This window comes from Ipomoea nil, unplaced genomic scaffold, assembly GCF_001879475.1.
Source record: "Ipomoea nil cultivar Tokyo-kokei standard unplaced genomic scaffold, Asagao_1.1 scaffold1125, whole genome shotgun sequence".
In the NCBI taxonomy this organism is placed as follows: domain Eukaryota; kingdom Viridiplantae; phylum Streptophyta; class Magnoliopsida; order Solanales; family Convolvulaceae; genus Ipomoea; species Ipomoea nil.
In genome coordinates this window covers 990,785-1,004,191 of record NW_017617553.1, presented here as the reverse complement: position 1 = coordinate 1,004,191, position 13,407 = coordinate 990,785, and the positions used below count along the sequence as shown (strand labels likewise).

General features: G+C 38.1%; 1 protein-coding gene across 1 annotated transcript; it reads left to right on the top strand.

Annotated features, from left to right (window-relative positions):
- Positions 1-10,950: 10,950 nt before the first annotated feature.
- Positions 10,951-12,258, top strand: LOC109183398. Its single transcript, XM_019333478.1, has one exon. The coding sequence runs from the start codon at positions 10,951-10,953 to the stop codon at positions 12,256-12,258; it is 1,308 nt and encodes a 435-aa protein (XP_019189023.1).
- The last annotated feature ends 1,149 nt before the right edge of the window (positions 12,259-13,407 follow it).

Sequence of the window (13,407 nt, the reverse complement as noted above, 5' to 3'; positions counted from 1 at the left end):
ATACAACACCTCCACTGTTTCTTTCATTTCAAATACATTTTGGTGTATCTTTGCCATATATACAATTTTTCAAAACAAATAATCACAAAATTCATCTTGCTTCTTGGATCAAACACACTACTAATAACCAATAATTTTTTTTATCCCAAGACCCTTCCAATATTTATCATACTTTTATTCATTTTAAAAGTCAGGTTACACATGTTGACATCTCTACTATTAATGAAAGCATTCAAATTTGCCTCAATTGAGCATATATCATTAAAACAATGATTAGATATCACATTTTTTTTATAAAGAAAAAGTCAAAGTCACATCATAGAAAAAGCTTCAAGAACTGTGGCAATCGTCGAACATTCTCCCAATCACTTGATAATGGCGGCTTAATCCTTTTCTTTTCATTTTCATCTTCTTGAAAGTAAGCATCATACAATTTGTCTTCATCAGTCATCCAATCAAATGTTGGCATATACTTAAAAGCTGCTGACAACATGAGATAAGTATAATTTCATCTAGTATTGCAATCTGAAATTAAACTTCCTCTGGTTAATTTATCTTGCTTTGCACGTACGTTAAATGTTTAAAATCTAGAGTTTGATGATCTCCCATACTTCAATGCATTACGAACACTAACTACACTACTACCAACCGCTGTCAAACCATCATTTACAATCAAGTTCAAAATAAAGTTCAAAATAATTGCACAACAATGCACATGCATAAACTCTCCACCAAATATTAATGAATCATCTCTCTAGCACTTCAGTTCTTTTTTCAAGATCTTAATTGCACTATCATTGACAGATACATTATCAACTGTGATAGTAAACACTTTTTTGATATCCCAATCATAAATTGATTTAAAGTTGATAATTTTTCTATGCAACTGCCAGTTCACATCAATATAATGAGCAGTGATAAGCATATAACTAACAGTAGTAGTACTTGCAATTCATATATCAGTAGTAAAAGAAACTCTTAACTGACTAGTCATGCTCTTCAGTAAAGTTTTTTAATTCATGTACAGTTAACTACATCTCTTGTAATTGTTCTTCTTGAAGGGATAATATATTTTGGACAAACAACACCACAAAATTTTTTAAACCCCGCTCCATCCACAAAAGAAAAAGGTAATTCATCCAAAATAATCATCTTAACATTTGCCCTTCTACAAGAATCTTGATTAAACTCTATCACCATAAGATTACTACTACAACCTTTTCTAGATGGTTCTTAAATATAGCACAAATTTGATTATGAGCTTTCAAACAACTAGTTCTACTAGTTGTTGGACACTTAAATTCTCTACCACAATAATTACATGTACAAGTGAGTCCATACCTCATACCTAGTAATTATTTTTGGTGAGAGTGTACTGCTTGAGTATTCCCTTTTTTGTTCAACCGACTCTCCAGTTGGCTCACTTGTTGTGTTTTGTTGTATCTATCCTAATGATGGTATTGACGGTATTATATTGAACTGAACCGTCCAAACCGTCCACCATTGAAGTTCGAATCTATAACCACCGATTTAGAATAGTAAATGAGATGCCATCACACCACATGCTAGTTGGCGAACTGCCCATCCCTAATGTCATCAACTTGTCACATAATTGCTATGTCATTGTTGATATGCCAACTATACTTGATATTAGATATATGTATATAACATTATATATTTTTTATTGCAAAGAATGAAGATCTAACATCTACTCAAAATGTTAGAACCTCCTCTATAAGTAATTTTTCTTAAAAAATGAAATCAAAGTAATGTATTTAGTGTATTCCATGGATCACTTTGTACACCTTTCAGTGTGGTTACTAACAATAATGTTATAATATTTTTTTCGAATAATTATTTTTTATACTTTAATGATCATTTCTTTCGGTGCGGTTACTATCACATGTTGGGTTGCTACTAAAGAAATCAGTTTTTGTACATGATCAGTTGTACGTTGCTGCTTCTTGGATCAACAATCCAGATGGTCTTAAAATATTAATTACGACGAAGGACCCAAGTACAAGTTCTCCATTAACAATTAACCATAGTACCATGAAATTTTCAATAATCCTTCCAAATGCTCTGTCGGGTCGGGGTGTGGGGGGCCCTTAGGGTTGGAGTTCAGCCTTTTGGAAGAATGAAATTTTCAATAATTTGTAAATTTATAATACTTTGCATTTCACTATGAACAGATGTGGTAATTGCGTATTAATTGTCTTGCATTTGGATGTCAATTTTTTTAAATTAAATTATTCAACTTTTATAAAATTACATTTTAACATATAAATTTCAAATTAAAAAATATATATTTTATTTCATATAAAATTTCACTATAATATTACTAATAAGTAGTCCGTGCATCGTAGGGATATCACACTAGTATTTCTATACAACATGATATGTATTAAAAATGTTATTATTTTTATTGATTAGGGTTCAATTCTTGTTAATAATATTTATGAACACTCTTCTTCTTTTATTTTTGTTTTTATTTTTACACATTAGGTTTCTCTACTTACACTAGACTAACTCTAAGCGCTATAGCAAGTCACCCAATCAGTCAGTCTAGCCTAAAGGTCCAAACTCTAGCTTTGAGATGTTGTTGGATCATATGAGAACAAGTTATTAGGAGAAAATTAAACTAAGAACCAATCTCATTCTTACATCTGGAAAAATTGAACGGATCGAATCAATTTTTAAAAAAATGCGGTGGCATTTTTCATGATTATCACCAATTTTACTATGCAATCTTAAACACTAAAATATGCACTTCTCAAAATTTTTCAGGTTTGCACATTTAGTATTAAAAGATTGCACTGACAAAAATGCGAAAGTGCATTGCACTTAGGGTTTGGATTTTAGAGTTTATGACTGAGTATTTTATTTTATTTTATTTTTTTTAGTTATTTGGTTTAGAGGTTCACTTTTTACTGCTTAAGGTCTAGCATTTAAGGTTTATATTTAAAATTTAGTCTTTTCATTAATTTTTTTAAAATTTATCTGGGTTTGCATATTTAGTTGTTACAATTGCATATTTAAGTTTCCAAGTTTGCAAAGTGAAATTAACGATAATTACGAAAATGTCTCCGTATTTTTTTTAAAATATGATATACTCTGTCCGATTTTTACAGATGCAAAGCTAAAATTTGTTCTTAGTTTTCTCCTAGGAGTGTGTTCTCATGGGATCATAAGCTTTTATATATATATATATATATATATATATATATATATATATATATATATATATATATATATATATATATATATATATATATATATATATGAGAACATGCAAACTTCTTCAGTAATGCACGGTACATTTTTCATAAATGCACACTAACTACTACAACTCCGTGAATACGACATGAATGCTATATTATTTACTAGTCAATTTTTCATGGGTTCTTTATGAATCAACTTGTGTCAATTTAATGCAGTAACATTATGTGGTTTCTATGATCATAGATGCTCATTTTAATATTTCAATTGACCTAATTCTCTATAAATTGCAATTTATTTTTTGAGAAAGAAAAACTAATTCATTAAATCATGAATAAGAGAGTTCACAAGGAATGATGGAGGAGAATCAAACCATTCTCCGCAACCTGACACAGAAAAGGCCTCCCTAGCAACAATATGAGCGACACTATTCGCAGATCGCTTTACACAGTAGAATTTAACATCTACAAACTCAGAAGCTAAAACTTTAATGTCCTCAATTAAAAAACCAAAACTAGAATTAAAAGACAGTGAACGTAAAGCATTAAAAACGGTTTGACAGTCTGTCTCCACATCAACATCTCCCATCCCAGTAGACTTTAACCAACTCAAAGCCTCTCGTATGCTCAGAGCCTCCGCCTCCTTAGCCATATAAAGCCCCGGAATCCTCATATTCTTGGCCGTTAGAAAAACGCCATTATCATCTCTCAGAACCCAGCCTAGCCCCATTTCATTACTCTCCTGCCTCAGTGCTACATCTGTGTTCAACTTTAGTCTCCCATGCGCTGGCTTTGACCATGACACAACATTCAAATGTTCTTGACCCCTTTGAGTTCCCTCATTCGCACTCCTCCAACAATCCAGGAACACCATAGACCTACGCAGCACCACATTCATATCAAAAACCACACCCTTCGACACACTATCATTCCTGCTTCCCCACACACCCCAACAAGTCATTAGAAACTTAGGCAGAGTTTCAACATCTAACAAATTAATAGCCCAAAAAAACCAATCACTTATACTATTACCAGCAAAGTCACTGATTTGTGGCCACCCCAGCTTGTTCCACAGTTGAGCCACTTTAGCACAGTAGACAAACAAATGAAGGGCTGATTCCTGCACACAACTGCACATATGACAATACAAATCGCATTCAACATTTCTTAACTGCAGAATATCCCGTGTAGGGAGATAAATAGAAGCCAACTGCCAACAAAAATTCTTCACCTTCGGGGGGATATGTAGGTTCCATATCTTATTCCATGGGCGGTCATCTGCTGCCACCAAAGTGAGATGCTTGTAACAAGACTTAACAGTGTAAGCACCCTTCTGATCCCAATGCCATATCCACTGATCTCGCGGCCTTCGATCACTAACAGGAATATTTAAAATCAAGTTGCAATTTATTAAACTCATAAAAATTAATATATGTTCATAAATTGAAATGAATAATTCCAGCTTAGCAATTGCTGTGACACCCCATAATCCAAAATTCAATTAAGGGATTAATTAAGTAATTAATCTTAATCCAATTGATAATTTAATTCCTTAAATTTCTAAAAATTCAATAGTCGGGGACTAGTAATTGACTAGTCAACCCAAAATCAAAAATTGTACCTTAAGCTTTGTGAGTTGTTCCCTTGTTTTCTTACACATTTCATCTTAGTAAGGGCAAATAAGACATTTCCTTGGCAATAGTCTTTCAAGCTAACCTAGGAAGACACATTTCATTTCTTCAAACACTCCCCAAGAGAAAAATCATAAGCTCTCTCTCTTCTCTCTAAAAGCTAGTTAGCTTTCTCTCCAAGCCACACCTAGGGCTACCAAGATCTTTCAAGTTTGCCTTCAAGATTCTACCTTTCATACTTTTGAGCATCTAGGAGGGTAAGATCTAAGCTCCTCTTGTGTTTTTAGTGTTTTCTAAGGTATCTTTTTATAAAGGTGAAATCTTTATGTTGTTTTGGTGTGTTCTTGAAGTGGGTGTGGAAAGGGAACCTTGTTGAGAGCTTTGTGAAGTGTTTAAAGTGAAAGTTGAGTCTTCAAGAGGTAACCCATGCTCTACAAAATCTATTTTGTTTACCTATATGATGATTTCTTGGATTCTACATGTGTTTTGCTATGAAATATGAGTGTTCATGCATTGTCTTGTGAAAATGCATATCTAGAGCTTGTGTTTAGGGTTCATGTATGCCATTGCTTGGCTATTCCTTTGATTCAAGTCATTTTGTTGTGTTTGGTGAGATTTGGCATGTTTTGGACTTGAATTTGAGCTTGGAGTTGAAAATCCCCGAAGCGATTAATTTTGGTACTGGTGATGTACCCGTGGGCGGAACGGCGGGTAGTGCACCACCCGCCGCCCCACCCGCGGGGTACAAGGTGGTTTGGCGTGGTGTTCCCGCAGGCGGAACCACGGGTGGGGTCCACCCGTGGGCCCACCCGCGGGGTACATATGTTGGTTGTGCGGGGATTTGTTCCCCGTGATTCTTTGGACTCGGTATTTGGTCTTTTAACTTCCCGATGTTCTTTTGTGGAACTATTTGAGCGTCTTCTTGATGTTTCGTATGTCTAGAACTATATGGTAGGAATCCATGTAGGTTTTGGTGTCTTGAATCGTGCTAAGTGTTCAACATTGTGATTCGTTGAACCGTGATGAGTCTTGTGTGTTCTTCGGAACTATGTTTGGTTTACCCTGTTTGATAAGCATATATGCTAGTTTGGTGTTTAAATGCTAGCATGTGTGTTGTTCGTACTTTCCTTTGGTGGATGATGACTTGTGTTAATCATCGTTGTTGTTGGACTGTGATCCATTCCTTGTTGAGTATGGTTTCATATCTTCGTTGTGATCTGTTGATTGATTCCTGTGATGGTGTTGTGTGTGTGGCTGTACCTGGATTGCACGATTAATGGTATGGGATATTAGTCACCAAGGTACGACAGTGGTCCTCGTGGTGGTCATGACGCGATTATGGAGTTTGTGACCTGTGTGTCGGGTTCACGTATTTCTTGGGAGGCATGTGTTGCCAAGGCATGTGTTGCCATGTGTGTGATCAGTACCCTCGTGTACTATGAATTGGTGGTTTTGTTGGCGGTTTGTAGGCGGATGGGGACGACGGTCCTCGGAGGGAAAAGGTTGGACTTGGTGTACAGGGGTCCTGGAGGTAAAGGTTGGAACTAGCTATAAGGTTGGGGGTAGCCATAAGGTTGGAACCGGGCATAAGGAAAGCATATCAATTCGTGATGGGTGATGTCACGAAGGCTTGTGTAGCCATTGTTGTGTATTTCTTTATTTGTGACATGTGATGTCACAAAGGCATGTGTTGCCAATGGGTGTGTCCCTATTCTTTGTGTTATGCATGTCGGGTGTTAATCTACTGTGTGATGGTAGATTATACCTTGGGCCGTTCTTGTGAGTCGTTATTGCTTCTTGTCGTATTGGGATGTGTTCCCTTATCTTTTGTGAGTGCATAGAGTCTTGTGTTGATCTCTATCTTGGCTTTCGAAATTGATATATACTATATCCTATTTCGTGAATGATTTTGTATACATATAAACTATCTACATATGATATTTCACATGTATTGGTGGGTTACCAGCATCATTCACTAACCAGGCGTCGTCCCATATCTTATGTGTTTCTTTCAGGTGATGAGTAGACGAGAGCGTGGTCTAGAACCTGTTAGCTTAGATCCCTTTATTTTGAGATGTTGTGGCCTGTGTGCCAATGTTATACATTAGTACTCCTGTTCCTGATTGAATTTAGATTGTGAATTTATGCAGATGTTTTGCCTGTGTGTTCACCTTTGAGTAGGCGTGGCATAGCACCCTTTATTTCCTATTCATTTATTCCCTGTTTAGTCTTCCGCTGTGTATGATGTTATGACAAGTTATCTGCATGTCTAAGGCTTAATTTAGCATGGAAATTAGGGGATGTTACAATTGCACCCTTACTACACTCAAGTTTGTTCTTCTTTGATTTATAGAAATATTTACGGTCACTATTCGAATGTGTGCTCTAGATGAAGTTTGATTTATAGAAATGTAGTGTATTTATGAACACTGTGTTGTGCATTTATGCATACCTAATGGTGGGGGGAAATTTCGGTTTGGAGGATTTTACTTTTAATTATATATATAGATATATAGATATATAGATAGATTGCAATAATTATATACACACAGTTATAAAAATATAGTATTTATATAATTAGAGTAATTATATACACACGGTTTTTCTTTCACAAGACAGATATGGAGTATGTCTTGAATGGTGGTCCATGGGCATTTGAGAACAATGCCATAGTATGCCGCGAGGTGGTGGATGGGGTGAACCCGGGGGATGTGAAGCTTGATACGTTGGATATGTGGGTACAACTGCATGATATGCCGAAAGGGTATACATCTAAGGCGATTCTGGAACAGGCTGGAAATTTTCTGGGTTCGTTTGTTAAGCATGATGATCGTTTTGAGGGGGCACCATGGCTAACGTTTCATCGAATTAGAGTATCGGTTCCGATTGATAGGCCACTCAGGAGGAGGATGAAGTTGATGAAAAGGGACAAAACCACGGCATGGGTTAATTTCAGGTATGAGCGGTTGCATAAGTTTTGCTACTTCTGTGGTTTTATGGGCATTTGCATACTTTCTGCCTAAGAGCTAGGGAAGCAGGAATCCCGTTGGAAAGGTACCCGTATGGGCCGGATATGCGAGCTGGTGGATCTCGGAGCGCTCCTAGAGCGGTTGGGGATAGCTGGCTCGTGCCGGTTGGCGGGAAACCACGTCCAATGGAAACTAGGGCAGTGGTGACCGAAAGAGTGGAGGATGGTATAATTGGGGCGAGTGGGACGCGGCCGGGTGGCTTGTCGGAGGTGGAAACACTGGTGGCTTCGGCGAAACGCCGGAGGCAGGGAATGCAGGGCGGGGGTGGGGTAGGAGGAGGAGATGTTGCAATGACCGAGAGTTCAAAAAATTTGCCTATGGCGGGAGCTGGTGTCCAGCCCCGCCCATCCTCATGAGTACGTTAAGCTGGAACTGTCGTGGCTTGCACAGTTCGACAGGTGGTGGACTTTGTGTCCTGTAAGAAGCCCGAGTTTGTGTTCTTGATGGAAACCAAGGTGGGACGGATACATGCGAAGCGGATCCGTGTCAGGCTTGGGTATGATGGCTTGTTTTATGTAAATAATGAAGGATTAAGTGGGGGCATGGCTCTCTTCTGGAAGAAAAATAACACGGTCAGATTGTTAAGTTACTCGCAGAACCATATTGATGTGGAGGTCAGTTTTTCGAATAAGGTTTGGCGCATGACGTGCTTTTACAGTTGTCCGGATCGGAACAGGAGGGAGGAATCCTGGGACCTGCTTGTTAGTTTGAAGGATAGATCTGCGTTGCCATGGGTGGTGATTGGGGATCTTAATAATCTCCTTTATCAGCATGAGAAAGGGGGGGGGGGACCCGTACCCTAATAGGCTCCTACGGGGGTTTGGGGAGGCCGTAGATGGATGTGGTCTGATGCAGATGCCGATGAGGGGCCGGCAATTTACATGGGATAAAGGAAAAGGCACACTGAATTGGATACAGGAGAGGCTTGATAAGGTCTTAGTAACGGATGGCTGGGGTGATATGAATGAGAATGCATGGGTGGAAAATTTACAGACTCGAGCTTCGGATCATTCGGCTCTTTTCCTAAGTATCACTGCAATTTGCACGCGTAGGGATATGGGACCGAGGAAGATCAAGTTTGAGATAGCATGGTTGTTGGATGAGGGCTGTAGGGAGGTGGTTGAGACAGCCTGGCAGGAGGGGAGGACGGATGGTTTATTACACTGTCAGAATTATTGTGGTATGAAGTTGATGCGGTGGGGAGGGGATCAGTTCCATAAGTTTGGTGATCGGATCAGACAGTTACGGAGGAAGCAGGAGAGTTTTCAAAACACGCGTGACTCAGTAGCCCTGGCCGAATATCAACTACTTGAGAATCAGCTTAAATAGTTGGAGGCCCAGGAGGATGTGTTTTGGAGACAACGAGCAAAGCAACATTGGATCCGTGGTGCAGACGCCAACACTAAGTTCTATCACAGGTATGCCTCTACGCGTAGAAAAAAGAACTATATTGCTAGTATAAAGAATGATGTTGGTGATTGGGTTGAGGGCACCGACATGCATGCAGCGGTTTTGAGTTATTTTACGGGTATTTTTGCTTCTAATAATTTATGTTGTGATGATCCCCTTTTTGATAATTTTGCCCCACGTGTGACTGATGAGTAAAATGTGATGTTGGATCGGCCGTTTAATAAGGAGGATAAAGCAGTTCTTTTCTCAATGTTTCCGGATAAAGCGCCGGGCCCGGATGGGATGAATCCGGGCCTTTATCAGCAATTTTGGTCAGTAGTTGGAGAGGATGTGACTCGGTTTATAACACATGCATTAAATACAGGTGAATTCCCAGAGGGGCTAAATGACACCAACATAATCTTAATACCCAAGAAGGAAGTGCCTGAAACAGTTGCAGATTTAAGACCGATTGCCCTAAGTAATGTCATATATAGAATTATGGCTAAGATGTTGACCAATAGAATGAAATCACTTATGGGTGATCTTATTTCTGAGTCCCAAAGTGCTTTTATTCCTGGCAGGCTAATAATGGATAACATCTTGGTCGGGCGCGGAGGTGGGGCATTACTTGAACAGGAAACAGTGTGGAGCTGTGGGCTGGAGTGCATTGAAATTAGACATGTCAAAATCTTATGACAGAATGGAGTGGAGTTTCCCGGAGAGGATGTTGGTTGTATTGGGGTTTAGTGACAAGTGGATCCGGCTCATAATGCTATGTGTGACAACTGTGAATTATACTGTGATGGTTAATGGTGAGGTAGGGGGGCGGGTCAAGCCGACTCGTGGTCTAAGACAAGGGGATCCTCTCTCCCCTTATTTATTCATTATCTGTGCTGAGGCGCTTTCGATGTTGTTGCAAAAGGAACAGGGGACAGGATCAATTCACGGGTGTAGAGTGGCCAAGGGGCACCTCCAGTATCACATCTGTTTTTGGCAAATGATAGTCTGCTTTTTTTCAAAGCAAATACTCAGGAAGCTGGTGCCATAAAGCAATGTTTGATAAGGTATGAAAAGTTGTCTGGGCAGGTGGTAAATTATAATAAGTCCAATATATGTTTTAGCCGGAATACTGCAAGGGTGGATAGAATGCAAATTGCAGGACGCCTGGAGGTTGAGCAGGCTGACAACTTTGGAAAGTACCTTGGCCTGACATCTTTTGTGGGCAGGAATAAGAGAGCTGTGTTTGCTTATGTGGAGGAAAAAATCAGGCACATGATTGGATCATGGAGTAAAAAGATGTTATCTCAGGCGGGTAAGGAAGTGTTATTGAAAAGCGTAGCACAATCTATGCCTACGTTTTCAATGAGTGTCTTTTTGTTGCCTGAAACAGTTTGTCAGTCCATTGAGCGAACCATGAATAAATTCTGGTGGGGAAGTGGAAGAGACAGGGGAATACATTGGAAGGCATGGGATAGGTTGTGTGTCCCTAAAAAGTATGGCGGCTTGGGTTTTAAGGAATTAAGAGCTTTTAACCTGGCTATGTTGGGAAAACAGGCATGACGTTTTCTTACCAATCCAGGATCACTTGCCGCAAGAATATATAAGGCCCGCTATTACCCCACTACAGGTTTTATTGATGCTACTATTGAGAGATGCCCGAGTTTCTGTTGGAGGAGTATAATGGCAGCTCACCCTATAGTCACGGCTGGGGTGCGACACAGAATTGGGAATGGGCAGTCAACTCTGATATGGGGTCATCCATGGCTGCCGGATGATCCTAGCCCCTTGATACAAACAAGTATGCTGGAAGAGTTAAGAGAGGCGCGAGTGGCAGGTCTAATTGATCCACAATCAAGCACATGGGATCCACATATCTTATCTGATCTTTTTATCCCGGAGGATGTGAACCGAATACTTAAGATCCCTGTAAGCCCTGACTATGATGACTCATGGTATTGGATGGGGGACCCGAAAGGGACATATACGGTTAAGAATGCTTATAGGCGAATTGTGGGTGAATATGAAAGTAATCCAGGAACTTTTGATAAATGGGTGAAGATGTGGAAGTTGAAAGTCCCACCCGAATGGAAGACCTTTTTGTGGAGAGCCATATGTGATATCTTACCCACTACCACGAATTTGATTATTAAAAGGGTGGAAGTGGACCCTCTTTGCCCAATGTGTGCTTTAGATCATGAAGATGTGTTGCATGCTTTAGTGTTCTGCGAATATTCTACACTAGTATGGAATATAACACAATTGCCTATAACAAATATTGTTACAGATTCCTTTTCAACATGGTTAACGGCGGCTATGATGGTCCTAACGAAGGAGCAAACACGGCTCATGATAGCGGTCCTATACAGTATTTGGAGAAGCCGCAATGCGGCTGTGTGGGAACGGACCATGGTGCGGCCGACCGTTGTGGTCCACTGTGCGGCAGTGGCGGAGAGGGCGTTCGGCACAGCACATTACCGCCACCCACTGCCTGAACCGACGCCGAGTACGGGCCAAGATCAGCACGAGAACGGCGCCACGTTGCGTTGCCATGTGGACGCGGGGTTTCGCCAAGGAACCGGGGAGGCCACGTATGGAATTGTTCTAATTTCACCCAAGGGGACCTTCGTAGCGGCAAAAAACAGCAAATTGCAGTTTTGTAACTCACCACTCATTGCCGAGGCTCTAGCCTATAAGGAGGCACTTTCTTGGCTTGCAGAAAGGAATATCACAACAGCAAGTTGTCTCACGGATTGTATGGTTTTGCGGAGTACCATGCAACAGCACACCACACCCATTTACTCATATGTTGGGGTCGTGATTGACCAATGCAGAACTATTATGTCGTTGTTTAGTTCTATTTCGTTAAACTATGTTCATAGACAGATTAATTTGCATGCTCATACTTTAGCTTCTTTAGCATTCACTCAGGATCATTCTATGTATTGGGATTCTATCCCGTCCGACTCTATTATAGCTTTGATCAATTAATACAATCGGAAGATTGGTTTTTTTTTTAAAAAAAAAATATACACACGGTTATGAAAATATTATTTCTATAATTAATTAAATTTTAGTCAACTAAACTTCAGGCAGAATAAATTTTATAAACTAATTAATTATCATAATATTCATTCTTTCTCTAACTAATTAGTCACACAAGGAAATGTTATGATTATATTATTTTTGGTTGTATATATATTATGCTAATAAATAATAACATATACGGAATACCCTAATATTACCATAATATGCTTTCCATAATTAATTAGTATATATTTAAAATATTCTGTGTAATATATATATATATATATATATATATATATATATATATGGTTGTTAAAATAATAAGTATGGGAATACGTAATATGTACGGTAATACGTAAATAAAAATATTTAATATATATATATATATATATATATATATATATATATATATATATATATATAGAGAGAGAGAGAGAGAGAGTTATTATATACACACGATTATGAATATATAATTTATGTAATTAATTAAATTTTAGTCAACTAAACTTCATACATAATAAATTTTATAAACTAATTAATTAACTAATTACCATAATATTCTTTCTTTCCATAACTAATTATTCACACACGGAATATTTATGAAATATATATAGAGTAATTATATACACACGGTTATGAATATATAATTTCTATAATGAATTAAGTTTTAGTCAACTAAACTTCACATAGAATAAATTTTATTAATTAATTAATTAATTAATTATCATAATATTCTTTCTTTCCATAACTAATTAGTCACACACGGTATATTTACGGAATACACAGTAATTCAAAAAAAAAAGTTAAATATTATAACGTAATTCATTAAATTGTAGGAATAAAAATAATAACAAATAACATAACAAACGTAAATTTCTTGACATATTCGTTGTTATTCATCTCTAAGCAGAATTCTCATTATTTGAATCCTCATTATCCAAATTTCTAACCGGAGGTTCAGGCACATGTCCATCCAGAGAATCGTGAAAGTTAGGAAAATTTAAATACGTGAATAAAGTTATATAAAAAAATAAAAAATAAAAAATAACAACAACAACAACAATGTAAGTAAGCAATAGACAACCTCTTCAACGAAATCATAATCTTCTCTGT

Bases quoted from the DNA above. Each gene is read 5' to 3' on its own strand.
- LOC109183398 (XM_019333478.1), top strand. From the start codon at position 10,951: ATGGCAGCTCACCCTATAGTCACGGCTGGGGTGCGACACAGAATTGGG.